General features: G+C 30.6%; 4 protein-coding genes across 4 annotated transcripts; 2 read left to right on the top strand and 2 right to left on the bottom strand.

The window, feature by feature from the left end:
* Positions 1 to 4,296: 4,296 nt before the first annotated feature.
* On the bottom strand, positions 4,297 to 4,769 carry LOC117172650 (histone H2A-like). Its single transcript, XM_033360807.1, has one exon. The coding sequence runs from the start codon at positions 4,713 to 4,715 to the stop codon at positions 4,341 to 4,343; it is 375 nt and encodes a 124-aa protein (XP_033216698.1). The 5' UTR covers positions 4,716 to 4,769; the 3' UTR covers positions 4,297 to 4,340.
* Positions 4,770 to 4,931: 162 nt separating this feature from the next.
* Positions 4,932 to 5,457, top strand: LOC117172727 (histone H2B-like). The gene has a single exon (XM_033360931.1). The coding sequence runs from the start codon at positions 5,038 to 5,040 to the stop codon at positions 5,407 to 5,409; it is 372 nt and encodes a 123-aa protein (XP_033216822.1). The 5' UTR covers positions 4,932 to 5,037; the 3' UTR covers positions 5,410 to 5,457.
* A 2,422-nt stretch (positions 5,458 to 7,879) lies between these two features.
* LOC117172793 (histone H4) lies at positions 7,880 to 8,287 on the bottom strand. The gene has a single exon (XM_033361053.1). It carries the CDS (start codon positions 8,237 to 8,239, stop codon positions 7,928 to 7,930), a length of 312 nt encoding a protein of 103 aa, XP_033216944.1. The 5' UTR covers positions 8,240 to 8,287; the 3' UTR covers positions 7,880 to 7,927.
* Positions 8,288 to 8,547: 260 nt separating this feature from the next.
* LOC117171310 (histone H3) lies at positions 8,548 to 9,012 on the top strand. The gene has a single exon (XM_033358494.1). It carries the CDS (start codon positions 8,565 to 8,567, stop codon positions 8,973 to 8,975), a length of 411 nt encoding a protein of 136 aa, XP_033214385.1. The 5' UTR covers positions 8,548 to 8,564; the 3' UTR covers positions 8,976 to 9,012.
* The last annotated feature ends 10,788 nt before the right edge of the window (positions 9,013 to 19,800 follow it).

Below are 19,800 nucleotides of genomic sequence, written 5' to 3'. Positions count from 1 at the left end.
TTAAACGCTCAAAATAAAGGTGAAATTATTGTGCGATTTTAGACACATTTGTCTAATCAATTTTTACGTTCAATCATAATTTTGTTACTTTAATAAAAATTTAGATTTCTAGATTTTCTAAAGCTTTTACTTTCAAAGATTCAATTATTTTTCAATATAAAATTTGAATCGCTTTGAATTTAAATTGTTTAAAATTCAACAGTTTTAATTTTTAAATCATTCAATTTTGAATGCTTTCAATTAGAAATAATAGGCTTTTCATTCCTCTGAATTTTAAAATATCTATTTTTGAACATTCTAACCGCAATACACTCAATTTTTAGCGTTTTGAAATTTTTCTGTTTCGAATTTTAATCGAAAATCATTTAGTTTGAGATTTTTCAATGCAGAATAAAATTGTTTAACTCTGAACGTTTGAAATTAGAAATGAGACAATTTCATCTTCTTCCCAAAGATATTGTCCGAATTAAAATATTCAGTTTAAAGGTTTTGAATTGTATTGTTTAACAACTTTTTTAATTTAAAATTTTCCAATTTTGAACACTTTTCTTCACAAACGATACAAGTTCAATTCCTTTTACTTTCATTATTTTCAAAGTTACATTATATATAACAATATTTTCAATATAAATTAACTAATAGTGTAGCAGGTCCCTTACCTTTTATTTTTTGGAAACTGTGTACGTGGGAGAGGAAAATAACTGTGCAAATAAACTGAAATTAATTTTTTCTTTACAGCCTCAGTTGCTGCAACGAATGCTAAAGTTACTTAGACATGCAGGTTAAGATTTTTAAAAAGATATTATTAAATTATTGAACTGTTCAATAAGAAAGTTAAATTAAATTCTGCAAATAGCCTTGGCCACACGTCAGGGGAGTGAAGCGTAAACAGTCAGGGCCGCCTGAACCGTTTCCAATTGGAATGGTCGTTGTTGCGCAATATACTCGACTGAGTACTCGCGCACGGCGGCCCTTCCGGGGGGGGGGGCAGTCACTGCTGTCTCTTGCCTTGTCTCCTAAAAACTGCATGGACCAGCAGTTCTCAGAAGGCCGAGAACGAGGGGGGGGGAGCAGAATCCGAGAGTTTAATGTAATTGAGCGAAAAATTAGGTTTAAAATGTTGCTTAAAACCCGTAAAACAAACCTGATCAAATTTCGGTACTTGAAGTATTTTCGATTCTCAACTTCCACTCTCAGCATGCTTTACGGAATTAAATTGAAGACAATTATGAAACAATAGTTATATCCTACAATTATTGATTGGTGGATATAATATTTTAACCACATAATCTAAAGGGCTAAATACAATCCTATTTAGGGCCCTTTTTTCGAAAAATGGTCTTCTTTTTTTTTAACTAATTGAAAATATGATATATTTTATGCGTCTGGGAACAAGCAAACCGCCACCACAAGTGTATCCATGGTGAACCTGAAACAGGCGCTTTGTGGTTTAGACAATTTAAAAATTATTCATTATTATTCAGAAAGCCTCGAAAACGCAGAAAAACAAATCCTTTCCATCATTAAGAGAATGTAAAAATTAATTTTTAGCGTAAAACAGAATCGAACGTTTAATAAACAAATATAATTTCTTAACAATTATTCTTATATAGTAGGTATTTCAACTGAATCTTATTTCAATTTTTTCATTAAAAAAAACAATCTTAAATGGAACCACAAAAAAAGAATTTTTAACGCAACAAATATAAATTCTCCCCGATTATTATTAACTATATAGTGAATTATGTTTTTATTTGTGGAAAAAAACAGTGAAATTGAACCACTAAAGATGAATTTTTAAGTGAAATAGTTCACCAATCCTAATTCGCATTCATTGTGAAACGAAAGGTTGTATCTGAAAGAAATAAAGGTTCAAAAAAAGTAATAGAAACAGTTTAAATTTCTATGATTGCAGAATTTTAAATAGTAAATTTTGAAAAAGGAAGTGCTCAAAAAAAGACTGCGAATTGCATATCCTTAAAGTGTAAATGTTACAAATAGAATATCTTGTAATTCCATACTTTTCCAATTCAAAAATTTACAATTTATGACGCAGACTCTTTTTTCCGCATTTTATCTCGTAAAATCTGAAAAGAGAGAAAAAGCAATTTGCTTTTGTCTTTCGATAAGGACCAAACTAAATTAACCATTAATAATTAAAACACACTTGAATATAGCAAACTTATATTTGCAATAGTGACCCGAGTCGAAATACAGGTCCTTTTTATATTCTCCATGGTGCTGAATGAATTCTTTTTTGGATCTTCTATTAATACTCGTCATCCTTGGTTGATTCTCTTAGGTCGTATTTAGTACAATTTTAATACTCTTTGAGTTGCTTTAAAATGTTTGCAGTATTTTTCAAGAATGCTACAAAAGAATAGTTTTCTGCACAAAGAGGCAACTTTTTAAAAAAATACAACAATTTTCTACCAAATACTTTTATTTTTAACTTATGCAATGAACACTATAAAGCTGAAACCAAACAGTTTAATTTTCTACTAAACTGTTTAATTTTCTACTAAACTGTTGAATTTTAAAACCAAAAAGATCAATTTTCTGAAAAACAGTATAATTTTTAACATAAAAGTCGACGGTCGGTCAAAGCTTGGCCCGAGTATGAGCAAACCTTCGGATATACTTTGGTTAATTGTTACAAAAAGACCATGAAAGTGCAGTCGGCCCGAAAGAGTTGGCCCGTGCGTCTTTTAAATTATAAGTTTTAATCTCAAATCTACAAAAATGAAAGAGCTGTTTTAATTTGTTAAACAAAATCATAATTTTTAAATGTCGAAATGAAATTTAATTATTTTAAATTTCCTATCTAATAATTTTTTTAAAGTGAATAACCTATACAATTTAAAATTATAATTATGTAATAATTATTTTTTATATTTTAAATCAGGCATTAAATGTTTTTATAAATAAATAAATATGATAAACAAAATGTTCATTTTTTTCGGTGTTAAAATCCACTAAGTTTCATACAGTAACATTACTTAAAGATGCTCCAATATTATATGATAAACAAGAACAATATAATGATGAAGATATTTCTTTGTGAAATTGTTATTGTTGATATTATAAATAAAGTTAATTTAAAAATGCATTAATGAGGCATTTTTCGACTTTTCCAACATTTTCAACAACTTTATCGTTTTCAAATAGCCTAATAATTCGTCTGTTTATCTAATTTGTTTAAGAAATCATGGAGTGTATCAACTAATTATGAATTTTGCTGAAATTATCATGAAGTTCAAAATTAAAGGGACTGACATAAAAAAAACTATTTTTTCCGTCCACAGATGCCCGAATAATGCGTTTGTTTGTTAAATTTGTCGAAAAAAATCATAAAATATATGAACTAATCATAAATGTTGCTGAATATATTATGAAGATCCCAGTGAAAAAGTCTTCAATCGGAAAAAAAAATAATTTTTCCGTTAACAAATGCCCTAATAACCTGGCTTTTAAGATCCTAGATTGTTTTCTAAGAATACTCACAAATGTTTAAACAAATTAAGACTGTTTTTTATTTCCTTAAACAATCGTTTCTTTCATGTAAGTCGTGATATGAGCGTCTTATCTGGAGGTTGAGTTCTTTAACCAACGATAACAATAAAATAATTTGTTTTAATGATCGTGCAATTATTTAAATAATAAAACCAAAAAAGGCAGGACTATTTTATCTTACTAAATTTTCAATAGGTAGAATAATGAATAAAGCACATTCAAAAACTCATTGCTTTTAACATTTAAAATTGAAAATGCTTCATTATCAAATCCAATTATTAAAAAGTGCATAATGCTATTTTTTATTATTATCACGAAATTATTGTTGTCGGCAAACCCGCATTCATGATCGAATGAAGTTATCTTTCCTTTTTTCCGTTGAAAATAAAATCTGGTAAAACTTTAGAATAGCGGCTTCTCCCGTATAACCCTTTAACGTAAAAAAATATCAAAAACAATAAGCGATTGTCAACTTTTCCATCATTTCTTAGGTATCGCCATAGAGACGGGCAATGAAATTGAAGACGCATGGGCAATGAAATTCAAGGCAAAAGAAAATTCGAGACTGGACTCGACTAAGCGTATAAGAAAAGTGCAACCAGTTCAAGCTATAATTATGATCAGTATTGAACAATTATTATTGGGAGGTCATTCAAAAACCAGGCCATTTTCTAGGTTTATTATAACTTTCGAGCCTGCCTTCTTAAATATCACGGCATTACTAAAACGAACACATAAATGTATCAGAACTAAATACCATTCCAACGTTAAATCATTTGTTGGCCCTAAAAAGGGCCGATTGTAAAAGCAGAAAGTGGATTTGAAATTTAAGCCTTCTTTTCAGTTTTCTTGGGCAAGAGAACAGCCTGAATGTTAGGCAGAACTCCACCCTGAGCGATGGTGACACCAGAGAGAAGTTTGTTCAATTCCTCGTCGTTTCTGATGGCTAATTGCAAGTGACGAGGGATGATCCTCGACTTCTTGTTGTCACGAGCGGCATTACCAGCCAATTCCAAAACCTCAGCCGCCAAATATTCCATGACAGCTGCCAGGTAAACTGGAGCTCCTGCACCTACTCTCTCGGCATAATTTCCTTTGCGAAGGAGACGATGGAGCCTACCAACAGGGAACTGAAGTCCAGCTCTGCTGGAGCGAGTCTTTGACTTGCCACCCTTTGCACGACCTTTTCCACGACCAGACATTTTAACTTGATTTTTAGGATTAAGAAGTTCTCACGACAAACTCGATCAAAGCAATGACCAAAACAGTTTAAAATTCACGTTTTATGGACTCTGGCGAGGATACGGCGCACTAACTACTAAGGAAGCGCTGAACGAAGTGGGGAGAGACAGGTCATTATAGCCATATGCCCACCCGATTCACCGATCTTGCATCGTCCCCACTCCAGACTGCGACAATTGAATCGCCTTCCCCACCGTGTGGCTTTTAAATAGACGGTTCTAGAGGCGAACCCACAATCCGTTCTGAATTTTCGTGTAATACAGACGTCTGTGTTTCTGAGTAATGGCTCCTAAAACGAGTGGTAAAGCAGTGAAAAAGGCTGGCAAAGCCCAGAAAAACGTTGCTAAGACGGACAAGAAGAAGAAGCGTAAGAGGAAGGAAAGCTACGCTATCTACATTTACAAAGTTTTGAAGCAAGTCCACCCTGATACTGGAGTCTCCAGCAAGGCAATGAGCATCATGAACAGCTTCGTTAACGATCTCTTCGAACGCATTGCCGCTGAATCTTCCCGTTTGGCTCATTACAACAAGAGATCCACCATCACATCTCGGGAGATCCAGACTGCTGTGAGACTTATTCTTCCTGGTGAACTTGCCAAGCACGCCGTGTCTGAAGGTACCAAGGCTGTCACCAAGTATACCAGCTCTAAATAGTTTATTTTCATTCTGCTGATCTGAACAATCGGCCCTTTTCAGGGCCAACATGTTTTCTAACGCAGGAATCATTCCTTGTTCAAATTTCATCTTTTATTAATTTCTTATGCATTCCTTATATACGTTGAAATCTCGATATAACGCTCTTGAAAGAACCTATGCCGAAAAAGACGTTTTATGGCGATAAGTGGCCATGGAGCCGAGTAAACGGAGCAGTAAGTTCTAAAAATTCTTATGTCATTCACAGACTTCAGATTTTCTATCTTTTTCCATCGCATCGTGCCCTTCCCGTCGTCGTCCTTTTGTTCGCGTTGCGAAACCTCGGACCTGAGATTTATCCTACCTCTCAGGCCTCAACTCGAAAACTTCAGGGCAACGTCCCTCGTGCCATGCCATAAACACCTGACAGCTGCTCTGTAAATTTATGACGATAATCCTCCGTTAAGGACTTTAGATAATTTTGAAAATGAAATACGTTTCGAGTGATCTGTTAGAGAATTTCCTATTATTTAGGAAAAGAGGGTAGAAACCCTACAGTTCCGAAATACGCAATCTTTACTCTGAATTTTAATCGATTCTTTCTTCGAAATCCATAAATATTGTCCCTTTTTCAACGTCGGAATGAACATAAAATACATTTAAAAAAGATTATTAAATCTCTATTAAAAAAAAGATATTCGAGATATCGATTTCACTTTCAGATTCGTGTTTGTCGCTAAAGATCCTATAGGAATCCACATTAAAACTTTGTCGCTACGGATATCGTAATCTTGCCCGATATATATTTAAACAAATATTTAATTCTTTTTAATATCAAAGTTGATTTTTTTTAATAGCAAATTTTTTTTTATTAAAAAATATCTTTTTTTTATACTCTTTGAAATCATGTAGAGTAAAAAGTGGGCTGCAAATGTTTTCTTGGTAAAATTTATATTTTCAGGCTCCGCGATAAACTTCCGCAGCACTCGAGAACGAATACTGTCAGGTCTAATGTACCCTAAAATTATATTTAACTTTTTTAACATGATAATCTGTGCAGAAATATGTCAATTACAATATATATTTGAGCAAGACAAAATTTCCTGTGAAAAAAAATATATATCGGTCATTCCAAAATAAGATAACCCAATGGTTTTATGGTATTTTTGTGGACTTGTCTTAACTAGTAAAAGTACTAGATTATTAATGTAAAATATTCAATGAAATATACAATTATTTTTCTGCTTATTCATATAGAATACAGAAAAATTGTTTGGTTTGCAATTCCTTTTTTATGAACTTCTAAGATTCGGTATCTGTTGACTATTAGCCTAATGACGGCGCTTACGAGATTCTAAATTTGCATTGTAAATTCTGCAGAAGAGAAGCTATTATATTATAATTTGGTCAGATTGTACTTACAGGATTCAAGGAACATCGTACGTAGTAAATTAAAAACATTATTCCTCATAAGTTAATCTATTTACGAAGGGATTGAAACCTATATAAGACTACATCTTGAGTTTACGAATACCATAACTCTATTAGTGAGCTGATACAAACTTTCTAGTTTCTTTTTGAACTCAGTGAAGTTGTGAAATTATTATTGTTCGTTGTTCTCACCTTATTTCACCCATATTTTGGTAAGTTATAAACACATTTATCATACTGTGATTTACATTAATGTAAACATATTATCATATAATTTTCTGACTAGACTATTTCACTAAAACTTAAAATATAATTTTTGAACTTATTTACAGATAATTGCATCAGTTCATAAAAAAGAGCAGATGACCAAATCCGCCAAAGATTATTATCCTGTTGCGAAAAAATGTTGCAAAAACGACCGTTTTTTATGTAACGACTGAAGATACCTTAGAGAATCAAACATTCCTTGATGCGAGGTGGAATAATGTTTTAAAACTGCAAGTGACACTTAAAAAATGCAAGACTTTCTTGGGCTTAAGCGCATTCCATCATTTTAAAAAATTTGACAATTATCGTATTGTTGGGCAAACTTCGAAGTCTACGCTGCATGAACTCACAATTTTGAAAGTGATTTTGAAGAGTAAATAAAAAAGTAGTGACATTAGGATTAATTTTATAGACATAGATGTGGATAAGAATGTACGCAGAATAAATGTTTTAACCCTGAGGTTTTGGCAATAAAATTAATTTTTCTACTGATTTAAAACTTTCATAACTTATTTAAATCCTACTCCTTTCAATTCTTAATTCATATTGAAGATATATGATCTGTAAAGCCTCCAAAGTAACTTCCTGATCGTATATGTCCCATCCGTTACCTATGAGAAAAATTTTATCAAAAAAAAATATATATTCTTAGCTATTATTGTATATCAAGTCTTACTTCTAGAAATACGAAATTCATAAGCAGAAGTTTTAAAAAATTGCATCCATAGCGACCTTACAGATCTTTCACGTAAATGATAAACAGATATCACCTACGTCAAAAACATGTGTTGGCCCTGAAAAGGGCCGATTGTTACACTGAATACCAGAATAAATTCTGAATTTAACCTCCGAAACCATATAAAGTACGTCCTTGACGTTTCAAAGCATAGACAACGTCCATAGCAGTGACAGTCTTCCTCTTGGCGTGCTCAGTATACGTGACTGCATCACGAATGACATTTTCAAGGAACACCTTCAAAACACCTCGGGTTTCCTCATAGATCAAGCCAGAGATACGCTTGACTCCACCACGACGAGCCAGACGACGGATGGCGGGCTTCGTGATTCCTTGGATGTTGTCGCGCAAAACTTTACGATGGCGCTTTGCTCCTCCCTTTCCCAAACCTTTTCCTCCTTTACCACGGCCAGTCATTTTTCAAAGAAATGAAGACTTCCAACGTACTTTACAAAAAGCAAACTACAGAATGAAAAAAACTCCTTAACTGGTCGGTTATATAGCCACCAGAACCGAGTCCCCCACTAAACCGCCAGTGTACTTTACCCCCACTTTCTAGTAAACCAACAAAGAAGATCACGATTCTCGTCTCTTTGCAAGCCAAAACCAATAAGCAGATGTTCCTCCCTTCTCAAAGCTGAAAGACCTATCAGATTAGAAATGACGCGGCTATATAATAGCGCTCTTTGAAATTTTTTCATCATTGTTTGAGAACTCGTTTCGAAAGCAGCGTCGTAAAAAAATGGCTCGTACCAAGCAAACTGCTCGTAAATCCACTGGTGGAAAGGCACCAAGGAAGCAGCTGGCCACCAAAGCCGCTCGCAAGAGTGCACCTGCCACTGGCGGAGTGAAAAAACCCCACAGATACAGGCCAGGTACTGTCGCTCTGCGTGAAATTCGTCGCTACCAGAAGAGCACTGAGCTCTTAATTCGAAAATTGCCATTTCAACGTCTCGTTCGTGAAATTGCTCAGGATTTCAAGACTGACTTGCGTTTCCAGAGCTCTGCGGTCATGGCTTTGCAGGAAGCCAGCGAAGCCTACTTGGTCGGTCTCTTTGAAGATACCAACTTGTGCGCTATCCACGCTAAGCGCGTCACCATCATGCCAAAGGATATCCAGTTGGCTCGTCGTATTCGGGGAGAACGTGCTTAGGATTATCTGACAACCATGTTCAATCGGCCCTTTTCAGGGCCACCAAATGATTTTTACGAGGAATAATTTTTGTTGTATACATGTTTTCCTAGTTCAAGGTGGATCAAAGAGGCTCCGATTTAACATTTTCGTTATTTTTGTGCATTATTGCATTCATTAGGAGGAAAAACCACCGTTTTTGTACATCTATAAATGTTATATTTAGAGGGAGCGCGTAGGAACTCATAGTTCCTATGGGTGGTTATCAGGAAAATGTATCTGCGCGTCGTCGTCAATTTCGTTCATTTTAACTCTTCGAGTTTCTCCAACCTGATTTTTAACCTTCGAGACATGTTTGTCAAGTGGGCTACTTTTTGTTGGACTGTGATTTTTCTTCGGGAATGCGTGATAAGCTAGAGTTTTACGTAAATAAAATGGCCCTAAAACATTTTTGCAAAATTTTAATTTTTTGAAGCGGTACAAACTATCGTCATAATTTTTTGCATTTTTCGTTAAATATATGAATTCTATAACAAAAATCATTTTACCATTGTTGCATAAATATTGATGAAATTAGGTACACTTTTTAAACAAATGAAATTTGTTCTAACTTCTCAATTGATTTCAATGTTTTACTTGACTACAATTACGATAGTTCGTTTAATTACGAAGATTTTGGTAAAAAAAATTACGGAACTCACATGTTTTGCTCAAAACATATATTACAAATAATTTATAATGTATCGCAATTTATGAATAAAAAAGATCCTTGAAAATACAAATGCGGCCAAGATACGCTGCACCGAAATTCATGTATCGTACATCGCGCGGCATACAGTGAGACGAAAATCACGACTCTGGACAAATTGATTTTCAGACTACAGATTTCATCCGATATAAACTTTTTTTTTAAATTAAAGCTGATGAAAATACGCATGATCTTATCAGAGCATATATTCAAATTGAGGCTCTATTTTTTTTTATTTCTTGACAAAAATGAAAAAAAAATTTTTGACGTTTGAAGAGTACCATTTGCAAGCGAATACTCAGGTTCATTCCCAAAAACCCAGAATGAGTAGAGGAACTATCCAGTACAATTTTCCAGTACCGTAGGATAATTTGAAAAATGTATTTAATTTGTTATAAACAAAGAAGTGGATAAAAATGGTTGCATATGGTTTTACGGTGTATGGTCCCTTGATTCTCACTGGATTTCCTCAATTAATCAACAAAAATAATTGTTGTGTCATACCCGTGAGGATTTATGAATAAACAATCATTATTATAAACAAATAAAGAAAACCGTTTTTGGCTTCAGTTGTTGGTGACGAAAAGAAGTAATTTTCCATGGAATTAGCTCCATAGAGCGTAAGGGGATTTGGATGAAACAACTGCCAATGTTATAAAGAATTTCATGAACAATTACTCATCTTTTCTATTCGTCATGGAATGAATAGCAAATATTGATTGTTTAAAAAAATACACAGTTTCTCAGTTATCGATTACCAATTGAAGTGTGGGTATGTAAAACCAAGGAGCAAAAGGAGGTTGGCAATTGAAGGAAAGAGTATATCAAAAAAGAAATTCGTGAACAACTTGGCTAGAGAGTGGATACTCCGAAACAAGGTGCTGGTTCTTCCAACGATGAAAATACAGCCAGAAAATTCTTTGAAAATTATAACATTATTTCCGAAATCACCAGTTTTGACGAAGAAATCCTGAAGAATATGTACATCGTCTTACAAGTCGTAGCATCGGGTAGAGCCACTGACACAACAAATTTCCACGAACATGCTCTTAAAACGGCCAACCTGCCGCTCCTAAATACAATTGGTATTTCATGCCTGCATCACTACACAAATTCTTGATCCATGGAGCCAAAATAATAGACTCCTTCGTCATTCCAATGGGACAATTATATCGGAAGAGGCTCAAGAAGCCAAAAATAAAGATTTCAAGAGATGCAGAGAGAATAATACAAGGAAGACAAGTCGCATCGACAATAACACAGATTTATTGCATTATCTCCTATTCTCTTCTGATCTTTATTTATCATGTCTGAGAAGTGAGTTCGTCAAGCCAGAAAGACCACTGCATCCAGAAGCAGAAGTTTTACTTTTGAAACAGACTTAAAGTCTGATGTGCGTATCAGATTAATATTAATATTATTCTGATGAAATTGGTCATGCCGATAACAATTGGGTTTAAAAAATTGGTCATTTACCGTTAATCCAGTTCTGAAAACGAAGTAAGAATATCGAAAAATGGCCAAACTGTGTATTTGTTTATTACATTTGTTTAAATAATCAACAATTGTTATCGGATGATCGAAAATAATGAATGGGTATCATCAATTAGTGACCTGCAGTTTATTCTGGGTGGAAAACGCTATATTCATTCCATGACGTATAGAAAAGATGAGTAATTGTTCATGAAATTATTTATAACAATGGCAGTTCTTATTATTCATCCAAATCCTCTAACGTTATTCGAAGATCAGTCATTAACAATTAAAGACATCCAAAGAACGGAGTTTGTGTGATGAAAAATAGCCAAATAATGCAATTGTTAACTAAGATCGTTTGAACAATTGCGAATTGTTATTATATGAGCAGATATGATAACTGAGTATCATTCACGAGCTCTATGGAGCTAATTCCATGGAAAATGACTATTCTTTTCGTCACCAACAGCTAAAGCCAAAATTTTTTTCTTTATATCTTTATAATAATGATTGTTTATTCATGAATCCTCAGGGGTATGACACAAAAATTATGCTTGTTTATCAATTGAGGAAATCCAGTGAGAATCAAGGGACCATACACCGTAAAACCATATGAAACCATTTTTATCCACTTATTTGTTTATAACAAATTAAATACATTTGTTAAATTATCCTACGGTACTGGAAAGTTGTACTAGATAGTTCCTATACTCTTTCTGGGTATTTGGTAATGAATCTGAGTATTCTCTTGCAAATGGTACTCTTCAAAAGTAAAAAAAAAAGAATTTCATTTTTGTCAAGAAATTAAACAAAAATAGAGCCTCAAATTGAATATACTATATGAGAAAAATGCTAAAAAAGTTAAATAACAATAACGACTCAAAAAATAAAAAATTTTCAAAAATGTTTTAGGGCCATTTTATTTATGTAAAACTCTAGCTTATCATGCATTCCTGAAGAAAAATCACAAACAATAAAAAAAAATGGCCCAGTTGACAAATTTTGACACATATTTAAGTAAATGATACTCATTTGTTTGATATCGTAGCTATGCTATGTTGAAATATAAATTAAATACTAACAAAAAATCATTGTACTAAAGTTCCAACCTGTTATGCATATAATCCAAAACATTCTAATTGACCGTAATAAGTAACCCGACCTACCCAATTTGTTCCTCCGAGTCTCACTCTGGCCTTCAAACCCTTTCCTTGTGTTGAGGAAAACCGAGACCGATCCCCTGAAAAAACGGCACCACGCTGGGCTCTCGCGCTTGCTTTCCTATATAAAAAACTGACTTCAAATATCGTAATTTGTAGGAAAACAACAAGAAGCACATACTTCCTTCAAATTGTAAATTATTAAAGATAGTTCAACTAACTACCTACAATTTAAATCACTTGATTATCTTCATTAGAACTGAAGATAGTGCGCTGGCACTATTTTTTTTACAAAAAAAAACGAGCAATTATTTATATCTTGTAAATTTTTCGACGGCAATCTTTTCAGAAATGTGTAATGTACCACCATGAATTTTTCAGATTTTCCCTATTATTTTTTCTATAAAAAACTATGCTTCAAAGTTCACTGTTTTTAAAATATATCAAACATTTGCAACAAGGTGCAACATTTGCACCTTTAAAATGATACCTTTTTCATTAACTTACCATTTTTTCTTCACATAGTTATTCAACGTCAAAGCCAGAGGACTCGAATTTTCTCGCCGATAGTAGTTTAAATAGTTTAGGCAGTGTTCGAATCCTCGGCAAGTGCGATTTTTTAACTCGTGAAAGCGTGCGATAATATGTATAAGTAATCGTTTGTGCGATTGATGTATTTCATAATGATAAGAAATGAAAATTATATAATAATAATTTCAAAAATAACTTTTTTTAATTATTGTTGTTGAAAATTAAATTTAATTAATTAATGTAATTATATTTCAAAAAATTTTTCATGTATAAATTATTATTTTTAAAACTATTTTTATGAACGGTTGGGCCGGCATCATTTTAATTGATGGCCCATATATGAGACCAAATGTCGGGCTGACACCGTGGGCCGACGGTCTATTCGCACCTAGGATAACGCATTCATATTAAAATATGTAAGTAGCAGTGAATAGAGGATCTACGAGAATCTAATAAGTATTTCATTAAGTCCGTTTTAAGACCTTCAAACATGCAACATTGGAAATTTGTGCACATTTTGAGTAGTTAAATAGTACTTGTACATTATATTGAATTAACCCTCATCAGATCCTCGTAAGGTCTCCGAGGCTAGAGAATTTAAGAGAATAAAAAGAGGACTTATATTTCGACTCGGGGAAACCTACTTAAATTCTCAGGAAAAATGACGCAATATTTATTTCAGTGTGTATTGGCATTAATTTTAATTCATTTGAAATTCAATATGATTTATTGCTAATTTATTCAGAATTCTTTTATTATATTTCTGGCATTTTTTTCATTCACTTGACTTCTTTTAAATTAAATCAATTCTCTTCAGTAAAATGAATTTATTTGTTTATTTTTAGTTTTTTTTAAACTCATTTTGAATTCTTTAACATTTCATCAAATTCTTTTTAATTCCTTTGTATGAATTTAATTCTTCGGAATGCTTTCAAATCCAATAAAATATTAGGCAAATTATCAATTTACATACTGACTTTTTGGTAATTTATCTATTCAAACATTTTGAGACCGGATCATTTTAGAATCAAAAAATTCTATGGGCAACTGTTCAAAGTATTCAAAAAGATGAACAATTTATCCTAATGACATTTTCCGATCAAAAACAAAAGTTACCAGAGTTACTTATAGCATTTACAAAATTCAGGAAAACAAATGAAAATAATGAACATTTTAAGCCGAAAAACGCACGATATGGAAAAAGTCAAGAGGAGAAAAACATTGTCATAATAACAACTTTTTGAATTTCTTTGAAAAATCGACAGTTACGTTTAAAAAGCGTTCAATGCCACAGTGTTTATTTTATTTATTTAATTAATTTAACGTGAAAATTAAATGAAGGCTCTTAAAACGACTCAAGTTTTCGCCAAATACATAATGCGTCTACCAAAATGAATTATTTTGACCACACAATCTAAAGGCAATTTTGGTCGGTCAGAACAGAGAATTTTTTTCAAAAAAGTTCTTGATGTCGTTTTTTTTATGATTGAAAATTGAGTGTTATACGGAAACTTGGGGTTCCTAACTAAAAAGTTCTTTTATTGCAATCCCGGTAAGAAGAGAAGAACAGAGAAAAATTAATATTTTCAGATTTAAATGAAAGAGTGAGCATTTTTTAACTTTTTTTTAATATGCTAATTTTCCATCGAGAGAAGGGATTAACGAATGAATAGGTTTATCTTCGAAGACACTTGTGTAGTATTCCATGCAGGCGAATATATTTTCCACTTTTTTAATTCCTTCTAATTCGATCAACAGACACACCTTTCATGGTTATTTTTAATTCCATACTTACATATGTGCACATGCATAGTTTCTATTCGTTCTTGTGGAATATAAGTTTGGAAAATTCAATTTTTTGTCTTTCATAAAGTTGGTGTAATTTTAGTTATAATATTTTATATTGTTTGAAAAATTATAGATTTAATAATATAATAAATAATAATAGATTCATTCAATAATGGTTTCCGTGGCAGACCGAAGGAACCGACAGCAGCCTCTACATAGTACCCGTAAAGACCCCATTGGGTCCCCATTGAGTTCCTTTTTAAAAAACTCGAAAAAACAGCAAAATCAACTTTTAAATTGTTGAAATTCGGATTCTACGTTAAAATTCCTTATAGAAGGTCACGGAATAATCGGAATAGTTTTTTTTTTTGCAACGGTAAAAAGTTTAAAACAATATAAGACGTATAACGCCTGTTGACTGCTACTTACAGGCGACGCGTTTGAAGTGTAGCAGTCAACAGGCGTTATACGTCTTATATTGTTTTCAACTTTTTACCGTTGAAAAAAAAACTATTGCCATTATTATGTGATCTTCTACCGGGAATTTTAACGTAGAATCCGAATTTCAACCATTTAAAAGTTGATTTTGCTGGTTTTTCGAGTTTTTTAAAAAGGAACCGAATGGGGACCCAATGGGGTTTTACGGGTACTTTGTAGAGGATCCATTCGGTTCCTTCGGTCCGCCAGGGCTGTCTTTCTATTCTTTCTTTTGCATTCCTTCTTTTTTTAATTACACGCAATACGCTTCCATTAAAATTTTTTAATCGATTAAAAAGAATAGACTTGGCTTTTTTTCTTCTCCTTGGTGGAACTATCGACGGAGGAAAATTCACGTATTAATGGGAATTCAGATTCTGAATTTTTCTGAATTCTTCTTTTTCTTACCGGGATGCGAAACCTAATTTAAATCATTTAGTCTGTTCTGAAAAAAAATCTCGTTCCGAAGAAATCTTTTTACTGAAAGGTTTTTTAGTTATCAAGACGAAATGTATCTTTCGCTCATTGCAGAATAATCAAGGAGATTTTTAAGCTTTTCTTCCAGCCTTCACCAATTATATTATGGTAGCCCCCTGCCTCGACCGTGTATAAGTATACAGTAGTACTCTTCCGATCAGGAGGGAACATGTCGGTCAAACTAATCCGTCAGATGGCGCCACAAAAAGGAAGTCTTAAAACTCTTAAAAACTTGATACACTTTGCAAATAAACAGAAAAATATTTGGAAAAATAAGAATAATTATTACTAATTATTTTAAAAAAGGAAAAAATCATGAAAATATGTAGTTTAATACGAATAAAATTTAATTTTGAGATACATTTTGAAAGCAGTTCGAACTTTATATTTCTATCATTTGTTTTGTTAATATTATTGATTTTATTACTTGTTGAAGTTAAAAAAAATATATTTATTGTTAAAATTATTAATGTAGCTGATAAAAAAATTAATAATGTTTAAGACCTCAATGACAAAAATATATGAAACATATACATGATCAAAGGAATTATTAAAAAATATATCACTTGTATCCAATATAAATATAATAATAATTAAAATATGTAAAACTGCAACTTCTGTTGCAAAGTAAAGAATCTTTGAACCTTTAAAATCTTAGCAATTTCAAGTTTTGAAGGAAATATTTTTAAAAATTAATGGTAATTGTAATTAAAATTTTTGCGGGAATAATTTGGTAAAAAGTCAATGACAAGACTGATAAGTGACAAAATGGATTTCATATAATGTATATATTTATTTAAATTGAACCCAACATCATATATACATTTATACAGTTCAATCATGATTTCTTGCTTAATATTGAAAGCTTTTTTTCTCACTGCATTCAACCCCTAATAATTTTATTAAAAAATTTTAATTTAAAGGAGATTTTGAATTAAATATTTAATTATATTATTTCAAACCTAATTTCTAAAATTAACAGACTATAAACTATTAAACTCTATGAACAAACGTACCGTACTCTTGACGCACAGTGGTAGGAAATGCACTTTTTTCGTTCAAAAATGTCCAGAACCTTCAATTTACGTCCGATTTTGAATTTTTCTGTTATAAATTAAATTTCATTAAATTCTAAGTAGCTTGAAGCCCCGAACTTTTATTTCCTCTATTTTTTTATTAATCATTTTTCCACTTGAAGTATAGAAAAACTAAAATTTTGTACCTAATAAATTTTTACGCAATAACTGTTCAGGTAAACTTTATATTGTCTTAAATGAATGTTTAGGAATTTATAGCATATAAATAATTTTTTTATTACAACCATTGTTATAAAGAATTTTTGTGGCAAAATATTAGAATTTGATATTGAAAAAAATAAAAATTTTGATAAAATCTTACATTTGAATATTTTATCATGAAAATTATTTATAAAAATGGCTGTTGTTAACTTTCCGAATATTTTTGTTACTAACAGCCATTCGTCCAACAGCTTAAAACGTTTCCAGTGCAAAAAATGTATTCTATACGAAAGGGCCAAAATTTTGAATTTATTTATCCAATTTATTTACAATAATTTGAATTATTGTATTTTATCAAATATGAGTAAATATTTATTATTTTTAGGAATACCTGAAGTCGTTCTGGCGATTGAAGGAAATTATCATTTGAAAAATCTCAAACTCTAATATTTTGCAACAAGAATTGTTTATAACAATGGTTATTATAAACTTTTAAATTATTTTTGTTATTAAATGTCATTCCTACATTAATGTGAAGCACTTTCAGAAAAAAATTGTATCGATAATAAGACTATTTGTCAATTTGTTCATCAAATTTGCTTATAACATATAAATGGAATAAACAAATTATTTGTATTCTATGAGTGCCTAAACATTCATTTAAGACAACATAAAGTTTTCCTGATCAGCTATTAAAGTGTGAGAAATTAATATTCACAAAATTTCAATTTTTCCATACTTTGAGTGGAAAAATTATTAATAAACAAATAAAGGCGAAAAAAAGTTCGGAGCGTCAAGCTGAACCAAATTTTGAATATTTAATGGATTTCAAAGATTTGAAAAAGGTACAGTACAACAGATTTCAAAGATTTTTAAACAATTCGAAGATTTGAAACAATTTCGATAGGTTTCAAAACATTTTAGGAATTTTAAAACAAATTTCTCAAAGATTTAGGAAAAATTTCACAAATATTTCGAATGATTGCAAGGATTTTGAAGACTTGAAAGAGGCCTGTAAACCAATTTAAAAAGATTTGACCAAAACTTCGAATATTTCCAAGTATTTTAAAACTTTTGAAATTTTTTTAATTCTTTTGGAATTTTTCAAATCTTTGGAAATGTTCGGAATCCAATTTCCAAGATTTCAAAACGTTTCAAAAATTTTAAAGGATTTCAAAAATTTCAATAATTTTAAACGATTGCGAAAGATTTCAAAAATGTTTAACCATTGCAAAAAATTTGAGCATATTTAAGAAGATTTTACATGATTTCAATGATTTGAAAAAAAATACAGACGATTTCACAAACAAATATTAAAGAAAGCTTTTACAAAATTTTAAAAGATTTCATAAAAATTGCAATATATTGTAATACGATTTTTTTGTTCATTTTTTTCTTGAATAAAAAATAATTTTGGTAAAAATTCAATCTTTTTGTTCGTTGAAAATTAAACTATTCTGTTGACATTTTTTATAAGTAAATTTTATTACTGAAAACTTAAGTGTATAATGAAAATTTTAGTTAAAAATAAATTTTTATGATTGACAATTCTTCCTTTTGGTAAAAAATGATTCTATTAGTTTGAAAATTAATCTTTTTTCCAAAAATTCATTTGTTTAGTTTGAAAATTTAACTTTTTCTAAGCCATAGAAAATTTTTAGCCATAGAACATTTTTTTTTTGGTTCAAAAAGATTTTTTTAATTGAATATTTGACTATTCCATTTGTTTTTGAAAGTTTTTTTTTAAATTCATTTATTCCGTTGAAAGTAAATCTATTTGTTTGACAAAATATATTTTTTCATTAATTTTTTCACTGAAAATTTTATATAAATCTCAATACCATTTTTGGTTGAAAATGGAACTATTTTGTTGCAGAAATAAATATTTTGTACAAAATTCGTTTGCTTTTTTTGACTGAAAATTAATTCGTTTTGTTTGTAAGTTTAACTTTTTCTAAACTCGTTTTTTGATTCAAATCTATTTTTTCAACTAAATATTGAACTATTTCTTTTCTTTTTGAAAATTCATCTTTTTTAGTTGAAAATTTGTTTATTTTAATGAAAATTTAACTATTTTGTTAAAAATTCTTTTTGTTTTTTTATTTTTCGAAAATTAATTTTTTCTAGTTGAGAATATTCGTTTCTTTGAGAAAATTATTTGTTTAAAAATTTAATTATATGGTTGAAATATCATGTATTTTGTGGTCAATTTCCTTTTTGGGTTAAATTTACTTTTTTAACTGAATATTTATCTATTCAATTAATATACAATTTTTCGTTGAAAATTTAACGATCTTCTTGAATTTTTTTGTGTTAAAAATCAAATTTTAGGTTTTAGGGTGCAACAATTCACATTTGGTTGATGAAAAATTTCTTTTTTTTATATACAAATTAATAATCAAAGTTTATATTTTATTTATTCATTCACAAATATAATATTATCTGCTGAAAAAGAACATTTCAATGTAGGTGTTTTTAAAAATTTTATATATATTTTTTAGACAGAGTATTAAAATGTCCAAATAATAAAAATTAATTTTGACTCAAAAATGAAATAGTTCAATTTTCAACTAGAAAGATGAATTTTCTATTGAAAAAGTAAAATTTTAATTAAAAAAAAAAAGAACAAAGTTTTAACAAAATAAAATAATTTCAACTATGGAAATGAATTTTCAACAAAATAATTCAATTTTTCAAGAAAAATATTATTTTCCAACCAAAAATGGAATAATTGAATTTTCACTATTAAAAAAAAAATCGACTAAAAAAATTAATTTTAACAAAAAATAGTAAAGTTTTCAAACAAAAAATGTGTTTACAAATAAAAATATTATTTTACCAGAAAGGACCGATTTTCTACGAAATCCATGAATTATTAACTAAAAAATATACATTTTTGACTAAAAATTTAACAGTTAAGTTTTCAGTAAAAAAACGAACTTTCAGAAAAT

This window comes from Belonocnema kinseyi, chromosome 1 (assembly GCF_010883055.1).
Source record: "Belonocnema kinseyi isolate 2016_QV_RU_SX_M_011 chromosome 1, B_treatae_v1, whole genome shotgun sequence".
Classification (NCBI taxonomy): domain Eukaryota; kingdom Metazoa; phylum Arthropoda; class Insecta; order Hymenoptera; family Cynipidae; genus Belonocnema; species Belonocnema kinseyi.
Note: the sequence above shows the minus strand (reverse complement) of the source record. Positions and strands in the feature narration are given on the sequence as shown.

Bases quoted from the DNA above. Each gene is read 5' to 3' on its own strand.
- LOC117172650 (XM_033360807.1), bottom strand. From the start codon at position 4,715: ATGTCTGGTCGTGGAAAAGGTCGTGCAAAGGGTGGCAAGTCAAAGACT.
- LOC117172727 (XM_033360931.1), top strand. From the start codon at position 5,038: ATGGCTCCTAAAACGAGTGGTAAAGCAGTGAAAAAGGCTGGCAAAGCC.
- LOC117172793 (XM_033361053.1), bottom strand. From the start codon at position 8,239: ATGACTGGCCGTGGTAAAGGAGGAAAAGGTTTGGGAAAGGGAGGAGCA.
- LOC117171310 (XM_033358494.1), top strand. From the start codon at position 8,565: ATGGCTCGTACCAAGCAAACTGCTCGTAAATCCACTGGTGGAAAGGCA.